The sequence below is a fragment of the Mus pahari genome, chromosome 17 (genome assembly GCF_900095145.1).
Source record: "Mus pahari chromosome 17, PAHARI_EIJ_v1.1, whole genome shotgun sequence".
In the NCBI taxonomy this organism is placed as follows: Eukaryota; Metazoa; Chordata; class Mammalia; order Rodentia; family Muridae; genus Mus; species Mus pahari.
Window position 1 is genome coordinate 62,559,607 of NC_034606.1, and position 24,476 is coordinate 62,584,082.

Sequence of the window (24,476 nt, forward strand, 5' to 3'; positions counted from 1 at the left end):
TTTTGTTTTTGTTTTAGTAAGCATATAATTTATTAATTTCCACATGCTCCAGACTTAATAAAAACTCTACATTTAACAGCTTTTCACAAGACTTAAATTTGAATCTTCATGTAGATTTTTTTCTTTTTTTTTTATTATTTTCTTTATTTACATTTCAAATGCTATCCCGAAAGTTTCCTATACCCCTCCCCCCACCTCTGCTCCCCTACCCACCCACTCCCACTACTTGGCCCAGGCCTTGCCTTGTGCTGGGTCATATAAAGTTTGCAAGACCAAGGGGCCTCTCTTCCCAATGATGGCCGATTAGGCCATCTTCTGCTACATATGCAGCTAGAGACACAAACTCAGGGGGTACTGGTTAGTTCATATTGTTGTTCCACCTACAGGGTTGCAGCCCCCTTCAGGTCCTTGGGTACTTTCTCTAGCTCCTCCATTGGGGACCCTGTGTTCCATCCAATAGCTGGCTGTGAGCAATCCTGTGTTTTTAAACACCACACCGTTTTATTTCCTTGGTTGTCATGAGCTCGTCCTGGTACTAGCACTTCATTTAATTAATTTTACATCACACTTTGAATATTAATGCAAGTTATTTCCCTCAATACTTTTTATTTATTTTTCTAATTTCTTTAAAAGAAAAGATTCCAACTTTAAAAGAAGGGAGCAGAATGGGGAAGGGGTCAGAGAAAAGCATGACTGTCTTGCTTAGGTGATGTACCAGGTATCTTTTGAAACTCGTTTCACAAAATGCAGCTGTCATGGAGTGTATCTCTCGCTCAGTTCACACATCCCCACCACCATGTGCCTCTAGTGGAGAAGGGAACCGCACGCCCATTTCACACCCAAGGCACTGGGGCAGGGGGAAGGGGGGAAGGACACTCAGCCATAGGGAAAAGGAAGACTTTCCATTCCTCATCTGGAATACCGGGAAGGTCCTACAGAGATGGTCCGGGAAAGGTCCATAGAAGCTTTGATTACAGGTCTAGGGAATAAAGAATGGAGGTGGGGCAAAGAAGCAGGGGCGAGGCAAGGGAGGCAGGGGGCAGAGCCTTATTTTCCAGTCTCCTTGCCTCAGAAGCTTACAGAAAGATTCAGAGAACCATCCAGGTTGCTTGTATCAATGACCCCTGGGGATTTACTCCCCTCCCCTTTGTCTGTCCTTTCCACAAGGAGCATCCTCTAACTCCCCCACTCTAAGATCTCAGCGCGCCCTGTTTTTCTCCAGCCTGCAGGAGAGGTGCGCTCCGCTCCATGCATATTCTCAAGAACAAGGCCATCCCTCTGATTCCTCAGACTTCCCAAACAATGACTGCAATGTCTGAGTGTAGTGTCCCTCAAAGGTGTGTGCGCAGAGGCTTGCTCCCAGGGTGATGCGCTCAGGTGGTCTTGTGTGTGAGTGACATCACCAGACCAGGCAGTGTGACTTCAGCATCCTGGATTGTAAGGTCCACAGACAGTCCTGGGTCCATATCTGGGCATGCCTTATATAGGACCAAGGACTAGTAAAAACAACCGGAAGAACAAAACAAAGAACAAAACACAAATCACTGTGTCCTTTCCAATGATTTTTTTGGTTTTTAATATCAATTGATGTTTTAAAAAATACAGAGGTGTTTGACACAGAATAGCACCATTGTGTAGGACACACAGTCCCTGTGCCCAGCACCTGTAGGGGTCTTCTGGCTGGGCTGGGAACAGTCACTCGGGGGGCGTCTGACTCACACCAGATAGTTCCTGTCTCCGCCTGGACCCAGAGGTCTTACAGGAAGACAATAAATAAATAGAACACCGAGATTTTATTTTGCAGTCTGCCCAGTTCAGGTCTCTTAGAAAGGGGAGCACAGTCCGGGCTGTGAGGGGAGGACGGTTGGGTATCATCAGGTCAGGTCAGCCATTCAGTGCAGGTCCTGGAGTGACTGCGGTTGGAAAGTGTTTGGGTCCTTTGGGTTCGCAATGGATTGTGTTGTTTCAGGGTTCGGGGCTTTTACAAGAAGCAGACAGGCCCTATGTCCACACCAAATTCCTGTTCAGCCCCTCCGATGTCCATGGGTGCGATGTCAATAATGGGAAGGCGGGAGGTCTTCTGTGATCGGTACTCGATGACAGTCTTGCCCCACTTACCGGTGTGTTTCTAGGCAGAAAAGGGGAGGCGTCATTTGGGCAATGCCTTATAACAAGGACCAGCTGCCTAGCACCCCCAAACTAAGCAGCCACAAGCTGGGGATGACACCGGGTGACTGGGTGGCTCGCTAGAACTTCTCTCCATTTGCCCAAGCCCTCTCCTCTTCAATTGTCTCCTTGATGGCAAAGCCCTCCCCTACTTGTCTTCCTCGTTCCCACAGAGGGCTTCCCGCCTGTGATAGGCTCTCCTCTCCTGTGCTAGTTTCTACATATACTGCTGTAAGAGTCAGTGAGCTTGCCAGCATCTTTATTGCCTCTGAATGAGGAAGCCGACATGCCAGTATGGTATACGCCCCCTCCCCCCCTCCCCGCTGCTCAGCTTGTCTCCTACATGCTCAAGCCTCTGATGAGTCCCGCCACTATAGGAACGTGACATTTGTCACAGGCCGACCTCAGCACCACTCACCGTGCAGCCATCCTTCAGGGCAGTGTATGTGAACCTGCTGTTGCCCTCGGCCCTCATCTCTACATCGTTGGAGCCCTGGATGAGCAAGGCCTTCTTGAGGTTGCCAGCCGCTTCATCCAGGTAGGCGATGCTGTTCTTACAGTGGTAGGTGATGTTCTGGGAGCCCTCGGTGGACAGTAGACGGAGGAAAGTCATCTGGACGTTAGCGGTGTTGGGAGCCAGGTTGCCGTCGCCATAGCTGAACTGTGGGGCAGAGAGGCGAGGGTGTGAGACCAGGGGGTCTAGCATCTGCTGGCATCAGAGGCTAATGGTGCATTCATCTGGTGGGGGCTTGGAGCATCAGTCCGGCCCCGGGGCAGGTGTAGAGCAAGCTCAGAGGACCTCTTCTCCAGTTCTAATGGGGAAAATACTTTCTCCTCTTTCCTTCCTCTAAAGCCCAAAGGGACACCGGCGGAGGATGCGGAGAAGGAGCTGAGGAATCGGAGGAAAGAGAAGAGCACTCAGGAGGGGCCAGCTGAGCCTAGACCACCAGGCACTCACGTGGAAGCCACCATTCATGGTCTCTCCAAACCAAACGTGCTTCTTCTCCTTGTTCTTGCTGCTCCACCAGTTCTTCCGAGGCACCGTCGCCGGGTTGGGGTAGACGCAAGTCTCGCCGGTCTCCATGTTGCAGAAAACTTTCATGGCGTCCAAGGTGCAGCCCTGATTGGGATCAATCCAGTAGTCCCCTGCAGGAGAAAGAGGCAGCATCCCATGAGGACCAGGCTGCCTGTCAGAGGCAAGACAGCCTACTGGGAAACAAGTCAGGGGAGGCTTACATGTGGCCTAAGTGGGAGCCAGACAGAAGGGCATGGGGACAAAGAAATCCGCATGGGAGACCTAATGCTGAAGAGGGGGCCAAGGAGAAAGGGAGAGGCAATGCTCTCCTGCTAGACAGTCACTTCTGTCATCAGAACCTTCCAGGTCTGACCCCGCTTTGTGCTAAAGTACAATGGGGTGTGTCTTCCTGGCTGCTGAAGGCGGCCATACTGGTGGCCTGGCTCTCTCCTCTCTGGGGCAGGGGTCCTGCCCTCCAGGCTCACCGCTCTTCCACTCGGGGTGGCAGAGTTTCAGGTCTTGGCAGGTGCGAGCAGGGTTCTTGCGGGAGCCATCGGGGCTGCGGATGCTCTCAATCTGGTTGTTCAGTGACTTGAGTGTGGCGTCCACCTCCACGTCGTGCTGTCTCAATGTACTGTCTGCCTCGTCGGCCCGCATGTACTGCAGGGGGTCGGGGCCCTTCTCTCTCTGCCCTAAGCCAGCAAAGGCTGACATGTCGATGCCAGGACCAGGAGGACCTGGAGGGCCAGGGGGACCGGGATTTCCTGGAGGACCCTGAAGCAGTAAATAAAGATGTCAGCCAGGAATCACGGGGCAAGGCCCTCCTCTGTGCCCGTCTGCTGGGACTATGCTCGTCCTCTTCTTGTTCATCTGGTGGGAACGAAGGGCAACAGAACCAAGAAAGCCACAGCAGCTTCCCCGCTGCCTCCCTGGCTCTTCTGTTTCCCAGAACCCATCATGAGCCCTGTGACCCTCAACTGGCCCTCAGCCTGTAGGACGCCTTCATTACTAGTTGTCAGCTGATGTCCCAAAGGTCCTATAAAATTCCAGGGATATCTCCGACGGTGGAAGGTGGGAGATGGGGTGGGGTCAGGACACTTACAGCAGGGCCTGTTTCTCCTGAGCGTCCACGGGGACCTGGAGGCCCAATGGGGCCAGGGATTCCATTAGAGCCGTCTTTGCCAGAGGGACCAACAGGGCCAGGTGGACCCTACAAGCCAAGAGAGAAGAAATGATAGGAAACCAGCCTCTGAGTAGTGTAGTGGAGCAGCTATGGCTAGGTGGGTGGCCAGCCCAGTGGTGCTGGTCACACCATTCTGCCTCTGATTTCCTGCACTGCTCAGCCACATTCCCTAAATGCAACTCCATTTAGCCAAGGACCAGCAGGTTAGTTCCATGTCCCTCCTAAGTCATGTTTATAAAAATCTTTTTATCAGGCTTGTCTTCCAGCCACTGTGACCTCCGGTGCTTAGGCCACGGCCAGTGCAAGAGAGTCCCACTTTTCTCGGGGGTACCTCCTGGGAGGACTGCTAAGTCCGAGGTGCCCTGGAGAAGCAATGAGAAGCAACGCTCATCCCCATCCATCTCCTGGCTGAGGCCTTGGCCCACCCAGCAGAAAGGTTCACTCCATCCCCTGAAACCATCTCACTTACTCTAGGGCCAGAAGGACCAGCAGGACCAGAAGCACCCTGATCTCCAGAAGGACCCTGTGGAAAAGAAGAAAACAGCGGAGGTCAACACAGCTGGGTATAGAAATACATCTCCTTCAGGATGGGAAGCAGTCACGTGCCCATCCCCTCTCCTCCACCTCCTCCTCTTTTACCCACTAAGAGATTCCAGTGGCTTCTGAGGAAGACCCCAAGCTTTTTGTGTAGCAGGAGAAGCTCAGGGGGCCTGAAAAGTAGGGGGTCTTGGGCAGCCCCCTCGTGGAAAAAAATGACATGCAGTGACACCCACCGGAGGGCCAGGCAGACCCTGCAGTCCAGTAAAGCCTCGGTGTCCCTTCAGTCCCCTCTCGCCAGGCTCTCCAGATTCTCCTTTGTCACCTCGGGGGCCTTGAGGGCCCTATGAATGAGAAAGTCATGGATCTGGTCAAGTTTGGTCCAATATGTGTCTCATCTGAGACTTGGCGTCCCTTTCCCCAGGAGGACTCCATACAGGATGTTCCAGGACTTACTGCAATCCCACGGGCTCCAGCAGGTCCTGAGGGGCCCATAGGACCTTGTGCACCCTGTGAGGGGAGATTGAGAAAAGTGTCAGGGAATGAAGTGTCAGGACATGAAACCCCTCCTCCACATCTGCCTCGGGCCTGGAGGCCCCAGACCCAGGGGCTACCTCTGGATGCTCAAAACAGGAAAAAGCAAACATGGAACGCCCCCTACCACTTGGTACCCTCTTCACCCCTGAACTCAGGATACTCACAGCCTCTCCTCTGTCTCCTTGTTTGCCAGTTGGGCCAGCAGGGCCAGGAGAGCCTGGGGGCCCAGGAGCTCCAGGGGCGCCCAATGCTCCAGTCTCACCACGATCACCCTGTAGGAGCAAAGTATCAGATTCAGCAAACACAATTTCAGAAGAGGCAGGCAGAGAAACTTTGCTTCTAGAGTGGCACATTAGGACCCCCGCAGCTCCCCAAACCCCCATCCCAGAATAGACACCAGTCTCTCACCTTGACTCCAGCTGCACCATCTCTTCCAGGGGGTCCATCAGCACCAGGGCTGCCCTGGACAAGGGGACATGAGGATTCACTTAGAGCTGCTCTCTGTTTACTCTCCCACTTCGGTCTGAAGCGTTGACCTGTTCACTTCTGCCCAACTGAGACTTGGGGGCTAACAGTCCTACAAGCTTCCACCCACCCTCCTCCTTGTACACCCAGCCCTGGTCTCCCTGGGTGTCCTTCCCTCAAGATCATCCCACCACACCAAACCCTAGGGCTCACCTCTCGTCCAGGTTCACCTGCAGGCCCTGTCAGGCCAGGAGGCCCCACGGGACCAGGAGGACCTCTGTCTCCAGATGATCCAGGTGCACCCTGCTTGCCAGGCTCACCCTGAAAGGATGGAAACAAGGATCATGAGTATATGTGCTGAATATCCCTGCCAGGGCTCCACCCCACCCTCTTCAGCAGAATCAGCGGACAAAGGGATGCTCCCAAGGGTGCTGAGCTAAAGGAAGACCTAGGGTACCATTTGAGCCTGAGAAGCATCCTTCACTCACCGATGGGCCAGGAAGGCCAGGGAATCCTCTCTCACCACGCTGACCAGGCAGACCAACAATGCCCCTTTGACCCGCCAGCCCCTGGGGACCTGGGGGACCATTAGAACCCTAGGAGAAGAAGAAAGAGCTGACACAGGGCTTGGCCTGGCTATGCCTCTTCCCACCCATTGAGTCCATTCTGTGCAACTCCCTTCCCACAGTCCCCCACAGCCCTGCACCCTCCTCCGAGTGCTTAGAGGAGCTCAGGCGCCACGCATGGGTCTCCTAGGGGACGTACAGAGGGACCATCATCTCCAGGTTCTCCTTTCTCGCCAGGAGCTCCTGCAGGACCTTGAAGACCGGGGTCACCAGCTCTGCCAGGGGGACCACTGTCTCCTCGAGCACCTTTGGGACCATCTTTTCCAGCAGGACCGGGAGGACCAGCGGGTCCAGGGTTGCCCTAGGAGGAATGAATACATAAGTGATAACTCCCCGTCTTCCTCATCCAAGTTACCAAGGCCACTGTGGCCTTGGAGGCCAAGGCATTCCACACGGCCCACCCCTGTGTAAAGCTCTGGGCAGCCAGCTGTGGCTCCATCGCTTTCTCCATCCATGTGGAGCTTTTCCTGCTGGGTCAGCTTCATCCTCTATAATGGATTCCTCCAGAAACAGCTCCAACCTTGACCCTCTGACCTGAGTCTGCTGTTCACCCAGCAGCCCCTCCTCCACTCTCAGTGTTGGTGGATGGAACTTTTCCTTATCTCTTCTCACACTGAAATCTCCCCTACCCACCCCCACCCCCGTTATCTGGTCTGGAGCGCATGGGCTTTTTTACAGAGTGTAGATCTAGATGCACTGAACAGGTTTAGGAACTATGTCTCAGGTGCAGGGCATCATGCCAGTCCTTTCAGCAGACCATGTCTGAGGGTGAGTCCAAACCAGCCAGGAAGCCCCATTGCTCCCAGCTACCAATAGTCAATTAGTTGCTCCTCCCATTTGGTAGGAATGGAGAAAAGTCAGGGCCGTAAGGGAGCTCTTTGGACCCCTGTGTTTGGTGGGTTGCTCCGGATGCCTCTGACCCTATCTGGGCCTCCCATGCCAGAAGTAACCTGGAATAGCACTCACATTAGAACCCGGGGGTCCAACTCGGCCAGCAGCTCCAGGGAATCCGGTGGCTCCCTGTGGGCACAGAGCGGTGGGTGAGAGAAAGGCCCTGGATACCTCGGGTTGTCAGCAGAGAGGAGAATCAAGTTGGTAAGTCTAGAGAGCTTGTTTCAGAGCCCGGGAATCAAGAAAGGTTGGGGGCTACAAAGTAGCAAGTGAGTCACTTGAAGGGAGCGAACACTGCACATGGGGTCGGGGGTGAGAGGTGTGGCTAGCCTTCAGGGAGCAGTGGCAGAGCTGACTCTAAGGTGACTGTGCACACACAGCAGAGTTAGATGCTGCCTCTCCTGCCAGGCTGTAGTAGGGTGAGCTTAGCCTGGACATGTTAAAGGCTGGGCAGAGAGGAGGTGGAGAATCCGGAACCTAACTAACCCACTGCAGAAATCATGGCCCAGAGCCTTTTACATGGGATTTACTCACCGGGGGACCTTGGGCACCTCGGGCTCCCTTAGGACCAGTCACTCCAGTAGGACCCTGTGAAAGGAAGATGACAGTGAGGTCTGGTGGACCTGGGGAGAGTGGTAAACATCTGTCTGAACCCTAGTTCAGGACCCCTGAGAACGGGGCTATCAGAGCACCGCTTCCTGACACTAGGACCCCATACAAAAGCTGTTGTAGGCAGATCTGTGTGCATCGCCACTGGGAGACTCTAGGGCTGGACTCTGCAAGCCTTCTACAAAGACAACCCCAAGATCTCGCCTCCTGGGAAACCCGCTCTCTCTGCTGCCCCAGGACACCGACTGCCTGTCCTGGCCATCCGAGGTCAGTGGACACAGCCTATACTCAGTGCTGGGGACCTAATATCCAACCTGTGTGCCCCATGCACCATTCTCCCTGCACAGCCAAGGGGTCCCCAAGACTCCCAGTTAGACTCTGCCTGCATGACCTACCCCGGCCCTTGGCCCTCCTCCTGTCCTGGCAGCCTCTGCCTCATGAGCTCACCTGGGGCCCAGGGGCTCCCGAGGGGCCTTGTGGGCCGGGGGCACCAGCATCTCCTTTCTGTCCGGCTTCTCCTTGATCACCCTTGGCACCAGGTTGGCCATCAGCACCCTGTAATAGGAAGAAGGGACAGGTGAAGGAGAGGCAAGCTAATCACCCCAGGTCCTGCCAAAAGGTTCTGGGGGTACACGTGTACGCGTCTACCCTGGGCCTGAAAACTGGGTTTAAGACTGGGCTGTTCTGTTGCCATGGAAATGTGAAGAAAGTCCATTTCTCCCTTTACCGGCCTCTTGGGCTCCCTCCTCTCTCCCACCAGAAAGCGCCCTTGAGTTCTGGGTGTGGAGTCAGACTGCACGCATGGGCGGGAGTAAGGTAGACAGAGATACTCACAGGAGGGCCAGCGAATCCAGCAGGTCCAGGTGGCCCAGTCTCTCCGCGTTCACCCTGTGAGAGAGAGGACCAGGAGGTGTCATGTCTGTCACCTGCCTCTGCGCTCTCCTCAGACTGGGGACCCACTGCCCAGCCCAGCCTCGTGCTCAACCCCTCCCAGTGAGGAGGCATCTGAGTGAGCTGGGTCCCAGGGAGCCAGAGCAGTGGTCATGCCTGGGCCTGTGACCTCTGCCTTTCATGACTTCTCTCCTCCCACCGCTAACCCCAAGGCACAGGCCAGCTTCCTCACTCCCCGGGCCAGGGAGAGCCTGATTTAGAGAGACACACTCACCGGGGCACCTCGAGCTCCAGTACTTCCCGAAGGGCCAGGAGGTCCAACTTCTCCCTAGGAGTTGAGAAGGTGGGGATCAGAGTGGGCCTGAGGAGCCAAGTGGACCAGGAAGCCCTGATGTTGGAAAGGGGACTCTGGGTCCCCAGACCCCATTCCACATCAGCTTCCTTCCCAGTCCCAGCCACCCCACTGTCTCCTCAAGGCCTTGGCCAATGGCACCCTTCTACCAGGCCAACTGCCACACAAGTCACACGCTAACTGGACCTCCGCCCCCCACTTCTACCACCATCGTGGCGGGACGATGGCCAATGAGTAAAATTTGACTGTCTGGTAGGAGGTAAGGGGAAGACATTCTGGGGAGGTGGACAGAGGGACAAAGGTCAGACAGAGAGAGGGACAAAGGCCATCCACAACTCACCTTCTCGCCATTGGCCCCTGCTGGGCCTGGGGGTCCAATGGGCCCAGTAAGACCCTGGAGGGGGAAAGATGGAGATAAAGGGAGGGAGTCAGGCCAGCATCACGGGGCTCCTGGGGGATTCTGAGAGCCCCATACCCAATAGACTTTGGTGTACCCTCCCATGGTCTGAGAGCCCCCCATTGACATCTGGTCCCCAGCTCTAAAGGGAAAGCCCCTGTAGTTTTCCAGCCCCTCTTCTGAGTGCGAGAGGCCGTGGGAAGACCTGTGTCTGTATCGCAGCTCCTGAGTCCTGTAAGCAACAGCTACTTACTCGGCCGCCGTCCTTCCCAGGGGCTCCCTCTGGACCTTTCTCGCCAACATCGCCCTGCAGGAGAGAATACCGGGTACCTTAGTGGGTACGTCAGGAGGGACTGCCAGTTTATCCCTGCCTGGCTAAGGTTCTGGTATCTTGTCCCTGTCTAGGAAGTCTTTTCTGTGGGCTTCGGGCTGGTGACAAGGGGTAACTAGTGAGAAAACAGGGAAAAGGAGTCACGATGGCAGAGCGGTTCAGTCAGTCGGTCGGTCGGTCGGTCGGTCGGTCGGTCAGTTGGTTGCCAGGGGGTGGGGGGGTTCCTAGTTTCTCAAAGGATGGCCATGATCCTCATCTTCAGAAGTACAAGGACCGAGTGTGAAGCCTGGTGGTTGTGGCGTTGGGGAGAGGTGCCCATCACTTACTCTGTCTCCCTTGGGCCCAGCAATCCCAGCTGCTCCTCTCTCGCCAGGCATTCCCTGTAGACCTGGAGGGCCCTGAGCCCCAGGGGGGCCATCTGGGCCAGATGCACCCTAAAATGACAGACGAGAGGACTCTGCAGTGAGCAGCATCTCTCTCTCAGCCCCACTGTATACAGCCTGAGAAGCCAGGCTCCCTAACCCTTCTCCCCCTTACATCCCCTTCCCATGCCACCTCCCGCAAGTGCCTCCTAGCCGCCTTCCGTGCTCCCTCTCCTCCCTCTGACCCCTCAGTGAGTGTCCCCAGTGCTGGGTGGAGGACACCTGCAGGACTTGGCCACACTTACTTTGGGACCATCAGTACCAGGAGTGCCGGGGAGGCCTCGGGGACCCTGGAGGCCCTGAGCACCGGGAGAGCCACGTTCACCTGGGAAACCTCGCTCGCCCTGTGGCAGAGACATCAGGCAGAAATCAGGCAAAAGTGGTGGGGACGATGAGACGGGAGAGGGGCCGGAGGGGAGAGGTAGGGGTCCCCAAGAACCCGAGGCAGGCTGCAGTGTTGGGAGACATGGGCCAAACCGAATGAAGGCAGGCCCAAGGAGACACCGGTGCTGGGTAGCAGGACACTCACCCGAGGACCCACAAGGCCGGGAGCTCCAGCTTCACCAGGAATACCCTAGAGAGTGAAAGAAGGATGTACGAGTGAAGGCTGTCTGCCCCCTCTGGACTCAAGAGCGTGCCTTCCACGGTGGCTGAGCATGTCCACAGGAGGACCAGGCTCAGACTTGTCCATGGAGAGCAGGGAATCAGGTGTGGGGCATTCCCAGGCTCCACAGGGGTCCTCCGTTTACCCCATTTCCCTTGTCTCCTGTACATCAGCTAAACAAGGTCAGAGAGTCCCTACTCACCTGGTCACCTTGCTTTCCACCTTCACCTGGGGGACCAGGAGGGCCAGGAAGTCCCTGGAAGTCAGAGGGACAGGGATTAGCAAAGAAGGGTGTCTGGTGCCTCAGCCTCCAGGAGGCCGCAGCACAAGGCAGACCCAAAGGAGAGAGCTTTTAAGGCCAGGCACGAGGTGCCACAGCTCCTGGTACCCCATGAGAGGAGTGGGCTTGCCACCCTCAGAGCCTGCCCAGAGAGCTCTAGGCACGGGAGGGGATTGCATAGACTCTGGTCCAGCCACCTACCTGGAACCCTGATGGTCCAGGAGCGCCTTGCTCGCCTCGTTCACCAGCAGGTCCCTGCAGAAGAAAGAAAAGGTGAGCCAAGCCAGGAACTCCGAGAACCTTAGGCCCTGGGAAGTGGATTAGAAGCCTTCTTGCCCCGACCAACCAACATGTGGCGGGCCACTTGCTCTCCATGATCTACCCACACTTCCCTCCACTAGGCAGGTCTGGGGATAGTTCAGCCCAGATCCACATCTGTCACCTCTATTACTAAATGGATCCCAAGGTCCCTCGTTTTAGCAGCAGGCACTTACACTGGGGCCGGGGGGTCCTGCGGCTCCTGTCTCACCATCTTTGCCAGGAAGACCCTACAGGGCAGGGGAAGAGGAGTTGTAATGACTTATGTCCGCGGCGTCACCCGAGACCAGCAGATGCAGTTTTTCCTTTGGTCGGGGGGGGGGGGGATTTTAGATCAACAACGTCTGCAATGGCTCTCCGCCTTCACCCTTCCCTCAACTTCCTTGTTGCGTCCACCGTTTGCCTCAGTCTTTCTCCACATAGACATCTTCCTCTGTACCTCAGCTTTGCCTCTGAAACCCACCAGCAGCCATAGACTCTCTGGGTGGATCCCGGTACAACCTAACGTGTGCTCGTCCACAGAATCAGCTCTTTTTTTTTTTTTTTTTTTTTTTTTTTTTTTTTTTTTTTTGGTTTTTCGAGACAGGGTTTCTCTGTATAGCTCTGGCTGTCCTGGAACTCACTNTCTGTATAGCTCTGGCTGTCCTGGAACTCACTTGGTAGACCAGGCTGGCCTCGAACTCAGAAATCCGCCTGCCTCTGCCTCCCGAGTGCTGGGATCAGAATCAGCTCTTGATAACCAAGGATCTGAAGTGCACGTCTGGAGGGTCCCCCCCCCCCCCCGCTGCTCCTGTGAGGAGTTCCACCAACACTGAGACTGCACCAATACCAAGCCACAGGTCATGGGGAGGACACTTACTCTTAGACCAGGAGCACCAGCCAGACCCTTCTCGCCAGCTTTGCCAGGCTCGCCCTGAAGGGAGGGAAGCAAAGACCATGAACTAGGATAGAGTGAAACAATAGGCTAGGGAGCCTGCGGCCTGAAGCCTCACTGTGGTGCACAAGAGAAGGTCCCGTTGAACATCAGCCCCTTCTTCTATACTCACTGGCCTCCAGGGCACAAGGCTCTATGGGTAATGTCCCAGTGCTGATGTCTTAGGGTTTTAAGGTACCCAAGTTTACCCCAGGTCACATGCATTCCTTGCGGGACATGGAGGACAGAGCTCAATGACACTGAGAGGCCACTGGTCACCCACCCTGGGTTATCTCCGCTCAGGACCCAGCTCTTTCTCTGAAGGATATAGGAAAAGACGAAGGAGATGAGAGAGCAAACTGTCACTTACGTTGGCACCTTTGGGGCCAGGGAAACCCATGACACCAGGCTGCCCACGAGCTCCCTGAGGACCAGGAGGTCCGGGGCGACCGTCTTCACCAGGGGCTCCCTGAAAGACAGGATCTGTTCTCAGGACATAGTCTCTCTGGCCGTATCTCCCCATCAGTATTTACTAATTGTGTGCCATGTGGCAGGCAGGGAACAAGGTACCAGCCAAACACATGCATCTAGGGTTGACCAACCCCACACACAGACCCAGCTACGGGCAGGTGCTCCTGGCTCAGAATTCTCTCCTGAATCTTTGTCATCATTCCTCTTCCTGGAAGATGTCCAAATGCTGTGTGTGTGTGTGTGTGTGTGTGTGTGTGTGTGTGTGTGCGTGTGCGTGTGCGTGTGCGTGTGTGTCTGTGTGTTTCAGGGCTCAGAGTACAGGTTGCATCTGGCCATAAAACCTACCATGTGTCTCTTACTCCTTCACAAAATGTACAGAGTCCTAGATGGCCTCACCCAAACTCCCTTCTCTCTTCCCACCATCTCCTGGAAGATAATCCCTTATTCTCCCAGGAACCTCTCACTCAAGGTAATAAATAGACTTACAGAAGGACCAACTTTGCCTTGAGGACCAGCATCACCAGGGCGACCGGTAAGACCCTTGGTTAGGGAGAGAGAAGAGACCAAGGTTATTTGGGGGGGGGCAGGCCCCAAATCTTCCAATTCAGGCAGCACAGCTTAGAGGATGCAGGTGGGAAGGGGGTGGGGGTTTGTGTGGCATCCACCTTACCCTGGCTCCAGGAAGACCAGGTTCTCCAGGGCGACCCGGGTCACCGTTGGCTCCCTTGGGACCAGCCAAGCCACTGGGCCCTCGCTCTCCAGGGGCACCCTACACCAGAGAAGACAGGAAGTCCATGGAATGCTCTGTAACCAGGGAAACAGGCAGGGACCAAGCCACTCCTCCTCCACTCACCTTGGGACCTGCCAGACCATCTTGACCTGGGAAACCACGGTTGCCAGGAGCACCCTAGGGAGAAGGGAAGAGGCAGGGGGTGAGGATGGCTTTTCACCAGCATGCCTGGAAGGAGTCCCACCAGGCTCCAGGGGTCTGTCCCCTCCACCTCCCACCGTGTCTGCGGGGCAGTAGACACTGCCCACGAGTCAGAGAACCTAACATCCGACTAGGACCTGCTCCCACCTCTCTGGGAAGAAGCTACTGTTTTATGCCACCCTTGGGACAGAGGGTACAGACAGCATGAGGATGCTGTGACCTGGTGTTGGATGGGGAAGAGAAGAGCCGCATTATCCAGAAAAGTCATTGGGTGTGGCAGAAACGAGGAGCCATGGAGCAGTGAGCTGGAGCTCCCCGCCTACTTACTCTCTCTCCAGGGGGTCCAATTGGTCCAGCACCACCGGGCTCTCCTCGAGCACCTCGTTTGCCTTCTTCACCAGCAGGGCCAGGGGCTCCCTGGGGCCCAGCAGGTCCCTGAAGACAAGCACAAGAGAAGTGGGATGAGGTTTCCACCTAGCCTTGGGGAAAGCTCTGGCCTGGTGTGCAGAGGAAGGGACCTCGGGAATGTTTCGGGGCTTGGCCAAGAGGGTAAAAGGGTCAGCCACGGGGCTGGGGGGCCTGAAACAGCCCCAGAGAAAGAGATGGCTTGGAACTCAAGCTATTCGAACCAGGAGAGGAGGCTGCGTCAGGGTCCTCTCTACCCTATTTCGCTCCCTTCTGCAGGAACAGCAGGAGTGGGCCCGGGATGGGAAGTGGCTATGGGGAGGGGGCCCAGCGGGGGCAGAAGGGTGGTCTGTGGACAGAGCTACAGCAAAGACAGTCTTGAGGGCAGATACTTACAGTCTCTCCCTTGGGGCCTTGTTCACCTTTGAAGCCAGCAATGCCAGGCTCACCCTACATGAGAGGAAGAAAAAACGTGCTCGCCCTGGCTTCTCTCCAAAGAGTCTGCTCACCCCTCCCCCAGAAGCCTGCAGTGAGCAGGAGGGCACAGAAAAGAGGGGGCCTGTAGGTAGGACCTGTCAATCATTTCGGGCTCTTACCGCCTGACCTTTGGGGCCAAGAGGACCAGTTGCACCTTGAGGACCTGGAGGGCCACGGGGCCCAGGGAAGCCAGGGGCACCAGCAATTCCAGGAGCGCCCTGTCAGCATGAGCAGAAGAGAGACACATGAGGAGAGAGGATGAGGAAGGATGAAGCCACCCTGAGGATGCGCAGCCCAGGGCCAATACTTACAGCAGATCCTTTGGCTCCAGGAATACCATCAGTCCCTGGGTTACCCTGACAAGAAGATGGTACAGCAGTAAAATAAACAGCAGAGAACCAACCCAACCATTCCGCCCATCAGGCCCCAGTCTGGGGGTCAGGGACAAGCGCTGTCTGCTTCAGGGGCATCTCTCTTGCCTGTCTCATGAGGTGGACTACGGGTGAAGGGAGACAGTCGTGGATGTCAGTGGGAGGTGTTTGGCCAGCATAAACATTTAATGGTCCCAGTGACTGGGACTCCAGGTGACATGTACACTTGTGACAAGGCCACAAATGCCATGCCTTCCAGGCCAAAGAGATGAACTTACAGAAGCCCCTGCAGGCCCAGGGGACCCAGGATTGCCAGGCTCGCCACGAGACCCTTGAGCACCTTCAGGACCACGAGCCCCAGTGGGACCAGCTTCGCCCTGGGAAGAGAGTGGGAGGCTGAAGTGGGGGGCGGGGGGTGGCAGCACTTCACGGCCAGCGTGCTTGACTCGTGTGTGTTCACACTCCTGTGAGTTGCGTGTGCATGGGAGTCTGTTGTTTCTGTTCCCACCCAACCAAGCAGCAGGAAGAGATGATATCCCACCCCTGCCTCCTCTACCATGCACCTCACCCCTGCCCTGTAACCCCACACACAGCTGCACAGATAGAGGAGCCTACTGCGTTCCGACAGCAAGCAGCTTGCTGGTCCTTCAGCCCAGCAGAAAAGCCTGGGTTAGGTGCCATCTTAGAGCCACAGGATGATGGACAAATGGGCCGCCCCCCCCCACACACACACACCCTCCTTTTGTTTTCTCTCTGACAGAGGAACAGAAGCCAGAAGGGTGACTCTGTCTCCTCCAGAGTCTCAGCTCAGAAATGGCTTTGTTTCTGGCTGCTGGGTGATCAGAGCTGCTCCAGGCTTGAGCCTCAGCCTGTTTGAAGTGCCAGGAAGCCAGGGCCGAAAGCAAGCTGGGACAGGCTCTACTTTTCCCTAAGTTAACTGGAAACCCCTCATCCCCTCATAAAAATTCCCTTCTCTCTCTCTCTCTCTCTCTCTCTCTCTCTCTCTCTCTCTCTCTCTCTCTCTCTCTCCTCTTATTTTTCTTCTTTCTTTTTCCTAAAAGTCACAGCTCTGTGATCTGGCACTCTGGGCTGGAGCCTCCTCGGGGACGGCTGCTGACCTGGAGAGAGGTCAGAGCCTCCTCAGGTTTCTCCACACTGGCATTCTTACTTCACTTTGGTAATTATTATTTTCTAAAGGTCAGGCCCCCCTCACCTTCTGCTGTCCCTCTTCACAATGGGTCTCCTTCACGGGGCTCCCAGGGGCCTCAGACACTGTCTGGTTGCCATGGAAACCCCCAGGCGCAGAAAAGCAACCTGATGCCAGTGACACAGGGAGGCTCCTTATTCACTCCCAGGGACGCTCACACTGGAATCCCTCCTGGGCCACGGGGGCTTTTCCCTGAGCTGGCTGGCCTCCCGCTGGCCTCTATTAATCCTTGGAAGGACCACGTTAACAACAGCCCAGCACCCCAAGTGAAGTAGAAATAAGAAAGGGGCAGAGGTTGCACAGAAGAGTGGCCTGCCTCTGCCCCTCTCCCTCCCTATCCCTGTAAGCTCCTTCTGGGTGCCTCAGCTTTTACCTACCCCCGGCTTGTTTTCTCCTTCCTCCCCTCCCTTAGTCGTCTTCTCTCTCGGGTCTTGGGTTTTCCCATCTTTGACTACTAGATGGACTTCAGCCTCTGTTACCAAACCTTACTCTCCGTCAGCGAGAGATGCTGGGAACACCCAGAGAGGCTGGGGGGAGGGGATATGTGGCAAAGGGACCCTTCCTTAGCAAGGACTACAGGAAGACTGAGTATCCTGACCCTCTGAGATTCTCAACTTGACCACCAAATCACGCACCTTGGCACCGGGAGCACCAGGGAAGCCAGGACCACCTGCGGGACCAACAGGACCCTGGGAAGAAGAAGGAGGCAGAGGGTGAACGCTGGGTGTCAGGGAACTCTGTCCAGGCCTCAAAGAGAAACGCCCCACCTCCCACTCCTTCCACCACTGTGGCTAGAAGAAACTGCCACCACTGCTGTTCCCCGAGACCTCCAGGGAGATAGCTTGCTCCTCTTGGCGAGTTTCTGAGTCTATGAGAAGCCACAGGGCTTTGACCTCTCTCCTTAAAAGAAGAGAGCGCTAGGGGCAGCTGGGGGTGTCAGGCTGCAGGGTAGCAGCAAGCTTCTTCCTGACACCAAGTACAGGGGCAACCCCACAGACTTCGGGGCTGCATAGCTACTGTCACCTGCTAAAGAATGACAGCAACTTACCGGAGGTCCAGCGGGGCCTGGCTGGCCATCGTTACCCCGAGCACCCTGTGAACAACAACAACAAAAAGGAGCCAATAAACACAGTGTTGGGGTGTCCTAGGCTGACCATGAACAAGGTGTGTGTCTGCAGCAGGGGAACCTTCCTGGGATATCTAGATGAGGGGACAGACAGACAGACAGAGGGCTGCAGGGGGCTGGCCCTCTGTGGGTAAGAAAGCTTGGGAAACTTCCCAGTAGACTTGTCACTTCTAAAACTTCAGTTAGGTCCCCGGTATTCTGAAATCTAAGCCGAATGATCATTCAAAAATCCCATGGGCTGGGCAAAAGAAAACAGGCAGAAGGAAGGAAGAAACTGCCCTGCACTGGGTATCCTGGGGTAAGGAGAGGGAACTCAGGTACCCTCTGGTCCCTCCCAGTCAGCTGCTCTTCAGGACAGCACAAATACCCCCACAATGTTTCCTGCAGACCTGGAACCTGACCCACGATGAAGACAGACCCTGTCTACAACCACATCTGAGCTCCTATCTCAGAGACCCTTGGCTTTGCAGGGACAGTCGAGGTTGTCCCTTCTCTAAAGGACTGGAGCTCTGAGAGTTCCACTGGTTTGGGGCGAAAACGTCTTTTTATTTTTCTCCAGTGCCCTTGAGAATTTGTATTCTAACTCCAAGAACCGCTATGTTAGGCACAGCCAGGTCTAGGATCGGGTCCCCGCCAGACCCAAAAGGCTAAGCCAGTGGTTCTCAACCTTCCCAACGCTGTGACCCTTCAATACAATTCCTCACGTTGTGGCAAGCAAGCCACGATCATAAAATTATTTTCATTGCTCCTTCACGACTGTAATTTGGCCACTGTTATGAATCATAATATAAATATTTTTGGAGATAACGGTCAGCCACAGGAGTCACAACCCATAGGTTGAGAACCGTGGGGCTAATGGGGGGACTTTCTGCACATCTCTGTCTCTCAGAAGCACGAGGGAAGGGTGCTCTGTGGTGCTCAGTCTCCTTCCTGGTGTGAGCCATCTCTCTTCACAGAGCCTCTAGCCTGGCAGCCCGGGGGTGGGGGCGTGGGGGATGGCAGCAAGACTCAATGGAAGGAATGGCAGAGAGAATACAGAGCCTGCTCTCCTGACCCAAGCGCCCTGGAAAACTCTGTTACTGGGGAAACCCTCCAGGAGTCAGTCTGTAGAGATCAGGGCAGAAGGAGGGAGGGGACAGTGTCCATCCTACGCTCTTACTGGAGCAGGGCAGGGGAGAGGGCCCAGTCTGAGCTGCCTGTGTCTGAGGCCTACATGGACAACTTCTAGGCTCAGAAGGCCTTTGGGAGACCTCGCAGCAGACAGCAAGGCAGAGTGGGGAGCCCTGCCCCCACCCCCCAAAAGGCCCAACACATATCCTAACAGCACGACCACTGCTTTTGTGGACGAGACCATCGAGGAAAAGCAAGAACTGGGGCTTGTGTCTGGGAAGGAGAGACACAGCCAGAGGCAGTGAGTAGAGCCAGTCTGGCTTTGAGCCTCATTAAAGTCCCCAGGCCAGGGTCTCCCGACTCTGCAGAAGCAGCAGGCCCAGAGCTTCCTTCCCTTCGCACAAAGCGCCCCTGGGGCGAGGCCTTTGGCCAGCTCTGGTGGGCAGTGCGGGTGCAGGCTGCTGGTTTCACAGACCTGCTCCTGAGGGAACTTTCCGCCCAGATGCGTGGTGTGGAAAGCAGCTGCTTACAGTCGCCCTGCAAGGACCTAGGAGGCGGGGCCTCTGAGCTTGGTTGGCTGGGGTGTAGACCAATAGAAAGCCGTAAAGTTTGGTTGGCTGGGGTGCAGACCAATAGAAAGCCGGAATCCTTCTTAAGCGCGCGGTTCATCGCATCACTCGCCTGACCAAGCACCTACAAGGCTTCTCTATTGCTTGGGGAGCCATGCTAACCCCCTTTCGCTGGCACCTATGCCCTCCACTGCCTGCCAGTCCTCTAGCTCATGGTTCTGGGCCCTCGGTACACAGTCTGTCTTAAGCTAGTTATTCTTCCCGGGACTCAGTTCCCTCTTCTCTAAAATGGGAACGAGAGAGTCAAGTTCACAGAACGAGGGGGAAGATTAGACAAAGAGAAGCATGCCAGGTCCTAAACCAAGGGTCGCGAGGTGAATGCCGTTGGTGTCCTATCTCGACACTACTCAGAGCCGCATCAAGGGTGCTGCCATCGGAATCGAGAGAGAGAGGGCAGAGTGTATGGCATAAAGGGCTGGCAGCATCTAAGCCTGTTCCTGAACTGGCACGTGCACGGCTCTGGAAGGAGAAGAGGCTATTGAAGGGGTGACCTGGAAGGATCCCGACTCCGGAAGAGGACTCTCACCAGCATACTCTCCTGTAGTACGCCCTCCTTCCACCCTGCAGGCCCCACCCCACCTGAAGATTGGGAGTTGGAAACCTCAGAATAGAAAATTCTGGTACGATGATGCGCCCTAGTCCTCACCAAGTTGGGTTCTGTTGTTTCTTGCGGGGGGGGGGGGTGGAGTGTGGAGAAAGGTCTCATGTGTGGCCTTGAACTTGTGATTCCCCTCAGGTACTCAGCTTCAAGGGTACTATGATCATCGATAGGTATCTCCCTCCTGGTTGGGGTTACCACTGAGTTGTTTTGAGGGTCAAGAGAAATTTACTTGTAAGCTGTCAAGTGTTGAGCGTGTGGTGGTGCCGGGCTTTGGGGGTTACTCACAGCAGCACCAGCAGGGCCAGTCCGTCCTCTCTCGCCAGGCAGGCCACGGGGACCCTGCAACACACAGCAGCACAGTTTAAAGTGTGAGTTAGCATAATGGTGGCCCGCTTCATGACTTTTTCCCACCCACAGTGGCCCCGTCTCGACCCTAGGTCCTGCTCCCAGGACACAGGGGGTTCCTTCAGGGAGAGCCCTGTGTGTTCCTGCCCCTTCCTATGGAAAATGCAGCTTGGTTCTCATCAGAACAGTCTCCCAAAACATTGAAGACAACCAGATTTTTTTTTAAAGAGCAACTGAAACGTGCTTTAAGCATGCCTAACAGTTCCTGGAAGGGCACGTGAACTCTGAACCATCTGTATGCTGCATGTTGGGTTGGCTGATAATCAGATAAATCTGCAGGAACAGCTTTGCATGAGTGCATGAAGGAGGAAATGCTGCTGTTTGCAGGGTAGCTGTCTGACAGGTGTTAGGGGTGTCTTAAGAGCTTGGGATGGCTTTCCCAGGGGTGACTCATACTCACCATTGGGCCTGGGGATCCGTTCTCACCAGGGGAACCACTCTCACCCTGGAGAAAGAGAGATACAGGGTCAGTGTTTGGAGTCTTGGCTTCCAGAAACTTCCTAGGTAAGCCATCGAAAGATCTGGCTGGCTCGATTAGGTCTGAGATATGTCCATTTCAATTCTGGGAGACAATGTCCCCAAACTCTAAGGCCTGCTGCTTATGTACCGAGATGTACACTGGGTGTTCCCAGCTATGTTCTATCTTGCGACCCCATCAGCGCCGCCTTGACTGGACAGACCCCTACCAGCTTGTCCCCTACCAGCACCCTCTGTGTGTTTTGTGGCCCCTTTACCTTCACACCCGGAGCACCCGCTTCTCCCTTAGCACCATCGAGGCCTGGGTAACCCTGGGAAACAAGAGGAGGGTTCCGTCACATATCTGGGAGCCCGCACAGGAAATAGTGTGCATAGCCCCCAAACATCCTAACCCACGGTACTTACTCTGTGACCCTTGACACCAGGGAGACCTGGGGTTCCCGGGAATCCACGAGCACCCTGCAATACAAAGAGGGGATACTCAGAGGAAAGCAGAGATTGGGTGGAGGCTGCTGGATAGCCTGCAAGTCCAGCTCCCTCGGGCCAACAGAAACAGGCATCCAGGCTCGTCCGTAGCTCCTTCAGCGGAACCCAGAGCGTCACCTTTGTGTTCATACAAGCACGGTCTCCAGTGTGAAGGCATTACATATGCAGGTACTAATGGTACCTAATCAAGCTAATCAAGCCGAGTGAGCCGTATGGACTCAGGAGGGAGACTGGAAAAGCCTGTGAGAGCAGGGAAGATGAAACTTTTTACCTGAGGGCCAGGGAGGCCTCTTTCCCCAGACTTTCCGGGCTTCCCAGCTTCACCCTGAACAGAAAGACAGGTATCTCATTTTTCTTGGCAGTCTCATGAGCGTAAGTAGTGGGCCCAGAACAAATCACTCCATGGCTGGGCATCTGTCTATCTGCCCACCTTGACCACCCCCTTCCTGCAGATGCCCGTGACCCAGGATGCCTCTGTGGTTTATTCCTTGGCAAGTTCCTGGGCCCTCACTCGACTGTCCCCAGCAAGCCTCTGGTCCCCTCTCCAGAGCCCAGGGGACCGGCCTGTATGCCCTGACCTCCGGAGACTTTGCTGTGTGATGCCAGTCATAAAAATAGCTCAAGAAAGCCAGCTTTTCTCTCTATTTTTTCATATCCCCCTCCTCTGTAGACATCCTGGCTCAGGCTGAGTTTGTCTACCTCATTTACAATTGAGATGATGGTAGCATGTTTGTTGACGGACTCTTCCTTTGTCTTTCTACTCTATACCGCTGTGCTTTGAGTCCTCCCATCCCGGCTGACTCTCTCCTTCTCATTTCTCTTCCCGAAGTTAATGATGTTTTAATTACTCTCCTTCTTGTGGGATCTAAAGGGACCCCCAGGGATCTGGCAAGCTGAGGTGCAAAAGAAGGGTATGTGGGAGGGAGGTAGCTGGAATTTAGGACTGGCCAGCCTGGTTCCTCAGGAAGTCTCTCAACCCCAAGTCCCAGCCCATCCTCTCTCTGGGGACTGGGGCTTCTCGGGTCTACTCACATCATCACCAGGTTTTCCAGCAGGGCCAGGAGGACCTCGGGGACCCATGGGACCCTACAAATAGAGAATTCAAGACATGGTTGGAAGGGAAACACAACTGGAGGCGGTCGCTTCGGAAGCTAGTTACCCTACGAGGAAGAGAGGAAGAAAGACAAAAAGGTCATCACAAAACTGTAAAGTAGATCATGGTGGGAGGAGGGGACTGCACAGGCTGATGACCCCTGATGGAGTTCCAGCCATATTGATTCTCTGCAGGAGTGCCCCATGAGTAGGGAGTGACATCTGAATTCCCTATGGCACTCCCATTGTGGGAAGGAGTTGGCAGAGCCCGGGAGCAGATGGTAGCCTGGGTCGGAGAAGATTGTCCCCAGAACCTCCTGGGGGAGGGTAGCCTATGGTACTCACAGAGACACCAGGCTCGCCAGGTTCACCAGGATTGCCTTGAAATCCTTGAGGGCCCTAAAAAGGGAAATAAGGACACCATGTTGACCCCCAAACTGTGCCGCCATGATGTAGATGATGAGCATCTACAACGCCCCCAAGAGGAAAAGACTGAACACTTACGGGGGCACCGGCAGGGCCTGGGGGTCCACGAGGTCCCATGGGACCCTGCATTGGGACAGAAAAAGGAGACGCTTACTGGCCAGCTTTATCATCGGCTTCTAGGATTCCATCTTCTACCGACCAGCAGCCAGAAGAGGGACAAGAAGATAGTGCAAGAGCAGGGGGGGAGGGGCAAAGGGCCTCCAGCGGCTGCTCCCTCTTCTTCCCCACTCCCCACTCAACCATCTATCTTTATTTATAGGCCCTATTTGGACCGAGATGCTGGCCTTGCTCCCTCCTGGATGGCGGCCATGTTTACTAAAGTCTGAATTTCATTTAGCATGTGCCAAGCCATCGCTGCAGGGTGAGATTTCCTGCTGGAAGCCTGGTGGATGCTGAAGAACAGTAGCTGCTGTCTGCATCCTTCAGTTCTCCTTCCAAGAGCAGTGGCAACCGGCCCCCTAATACATCGGCTCTATGCATTACTCCAACCCCGTTCCTCCTAGACACACTACAGTGTCATCCAGACTAGAATCCATCACCATTAAAAGCCAAACTCCCCGGGGTTAAATGAGAGGTTTCCCATAGCTGATGGAAATGAGGTGCTCTAAATCATCTGCAAGGCAGAGGTTGCTGGGTCTCTGGCTTTGCGAAAGGTGCCCTCCTCCCGTGTGGGCAGCACAGAACCAGAGTCCTACCATGGGGCCTTGCATGACTCCCATCTGGGCACCACCAGCCTTCTCGTCAAACCCTCCAGCCATCTGGGCCGCGAAGTTCTGCAAAGCAACACAGCCATGTTAGGGGGCTGAGAGGCCCTGGGTCATGTCTGATTGCTCAGAGTTCTACCTAGTTCTACCTGGTTATCAGGGACTAGCCGAGCATTGGTCAGAATTGCCAAGGAGACCCGACAAAGTTTTGGGAGTGTGCCCTTGCGACAGTGGTAGAATCACTTCCTTGGAAAGTCAAGTTATTTCTGGTGGTCCCGCTCCCTCACGCTCTGCCTTATAAACTTTCATATTCTGAAATGTTACATAAGTAAAACATTGCTTTTAACAGGCATTCTTTGTTCTCTCCGATGTTGATGTCTGGCAAAGGGCTGAAATCTGGTCTTGAGGTATTTCGGGAAGGGGTATAGTAGGCGTCTGTGAACCCGCTTAAATTGAAGGATTTAAAACACAGCAGACCTCCAAATGGCACACCTACAAAGTGGGCAGTCATATAATTTGTTGACTGGTGTGATTCCAAACATGACAGTAGCCACACACCTTCACGCAGTGGGGCTCTTTCATGAGAATGAATAGTTGCTCGGAATGTACTTGGCAAGGGCTATGGACAAACGTCTTCCAAGGACAGTGGTCACTGCTCTTCCAGAGAAATACAAGTGCCCAGTCATTCTTTGCGGGCACCCCTACACCCTCCCCCAAGAATTAATCGCACGGTGGTGGGGTGCCAGGAAGCCAGATAGCTGAAGGCCTTCTTTACAGAGACCCAGTGAGTGAAAAAAGTCAGCCCTTAGCCCCAGAGCCTCGAGCCTCATATGTGATTCTCCTCAATTACAGGCCGTGAACAGGCTGTGTGCGTACTGCTGGCTGGCTCTGGGAGGCTGCCAGGTAAGAGAGAGTGGCAATTTAGAAGCCACAGTTCTGGAGGGTCAGCCTGGAGAAAGGA

General features: G+C 55.0%; 1 protein-coding gene across 2 annotated transcripts in view; it reads right to left on the reverse strand.

Moving 5' to 3' along the window:
• Positions 1-1,562: 1,562 nt before the first annotated feature.
• Positions 1,563-24,476, reverse strand: part of Col2a1 (collagen type II alpha 1 chain) — a 29,458-nt gene continuing 6,544 nt past the window's right edge. The window contains exons 7-54 of one of the 2 annotated variants that reach the window (XM_029548068.1): positions 24,221-24,223; positions 23,507-23,584; positions 22,830-22,874; positions 22,671-22,724; positions 22,266-22,319; positions 21,505-21,558; positions 21,153-21,206; positions 21,005-21,058; positions 20,671-20,715; positions 20,151-20,204; positions 17,448-17,492; positions 17,035-17,088; positions 15,471-15,569; positions 15,133-15,177; positions 14,941-15,039; positions 14,741-14,794; positions 14,267-14,374; positions 13,862-13,915; positions 13,679-13,777; positions 13,495-13,548; positions 12,908-13,006; positions 12,484-12,537; positions 11,801-11,854; positions 11,508-11,561; positions 11,229-11,282; positions 10,952-10,996; positions 10,668-10,766; positions 10,327-10,434; positions 9,923-9,976; positions 9,613-9,666; positions 9,195-9,248; positions 8,864-8,917; positions 8,477-8,584; positions 7,955-8,008; positions 7,496-7,549; positions 6,669-6,830; positions 6,392-6,499; positions 6,117-6,224; positions 5,847-5,900; positions 5,603-5,710; positions 5,358-5,411; positions 5,138-5,245; positions 4,834-4,887; positions 4,284-4,391; positions 3,667-3,955; positions 3,125-3,312; positions 2,585-2,827; positions 1,563-2,128 (exon numbers count right to left, since the gene is read on the reverse strand). In XM_029548068.1, the coding sequence (XP_029403928.1) occupies positions 1,982-2,128; positions 2,585-2,827; positions 3,125-3,312; positions 3,667-3,955; positions 4,284-4,391; positions 4,834-4,887; positions 5,138-5,245; positions 5,358-5,411; positions 5,603-5,710; positions 5,847-5,900; positions 6,117-6,224; positions 6,392-6,499; positions 6,669-6,830; positions 7,496-7,549; positions 7,955-8,008; positions 8,477-8,584; positions 8,864-8,917; positions 9,195-9,248; positions 9,613-9,666; positions 9,923-9,976; positions 10,327-10,434; positions 10,668-10,766; positions 10,952-10,996; positions 11,229-11,282; positions 11,508-11,561; positions 11,801-11,854; positions 12,484-12,537; positions 12,908-13,006; positions 13,495-13,548; positions 13,679-13,777; positions 13,862-13,915; positions 14,267-14,374; positions 14,741-14,794; positions 14,941-15,039; positions 15,133-15,177; positions 15,471-15,569; positions 17,035-17,088; positions 17,448-17,492; positions 20,151-20,204; positions 20,671-20,715; positions 21,005-21,058; positions 21,153-21,206; positions 21,505-21,558; positions 22,266-22,319; positions 22,671-22,724; positions 22,830-22,874; positions 23,507-23,584; positions 24,221-24,223 (3,936 nt within the window). In that variant the 3' untranslated portion in view covers positions 1,563-1,981. The remainder of the gene's footprint in view (positions 2,129-2,584; positions 2,828-3,124; positions 3,313-3,666; positions 3,956-4,283; positions 4,392-4,833; positions 4,888-5,137; positions 5,246-5,357; positions 5,412-5,602; positions 5,711-5,846; positions 5,901-6,116; positions 6,225-6,391; positions 6,500-6,668; positions 6,831-7,495; positions 7,550-7,954; positions 8,009-8,476; positions 8,585-8,863; positions 8,918-9,194; positions 9,249-9,612; positions 9,667-9,922; positions 9,977-10,326; positions 10,435-10,667; positions 10,767-10,951; positions 10,997-11,228; positions 11,283-11,507; positions 11,562-11,800; positions 11,855-12,483; positions 12,538-12,907; positions 13,007-13,494; positions 13,549-13,678; positions 13,778-13,861; positions 13,916-14,266; positions 14,375-14,740; positions 14,795-14,940; positions 15,040-15,132; positions 15,178-15,470; positions 15,570-17,034; positions 17,089-17,447; positions 17,493-20,150; positions 20,205-20,670; positions 20,716-21,004; positions 21,059-21,152; positions 21,207-21,504; positions 21,559-22,265; positions 22,320-22,670; positions 22,725-22,829; positions 22,875-23,506; positions 23,585-24,220; positions 24,224-24,476) is intronic. The other variant, XM_021217158.2, reaches the window with a different exon arrangement.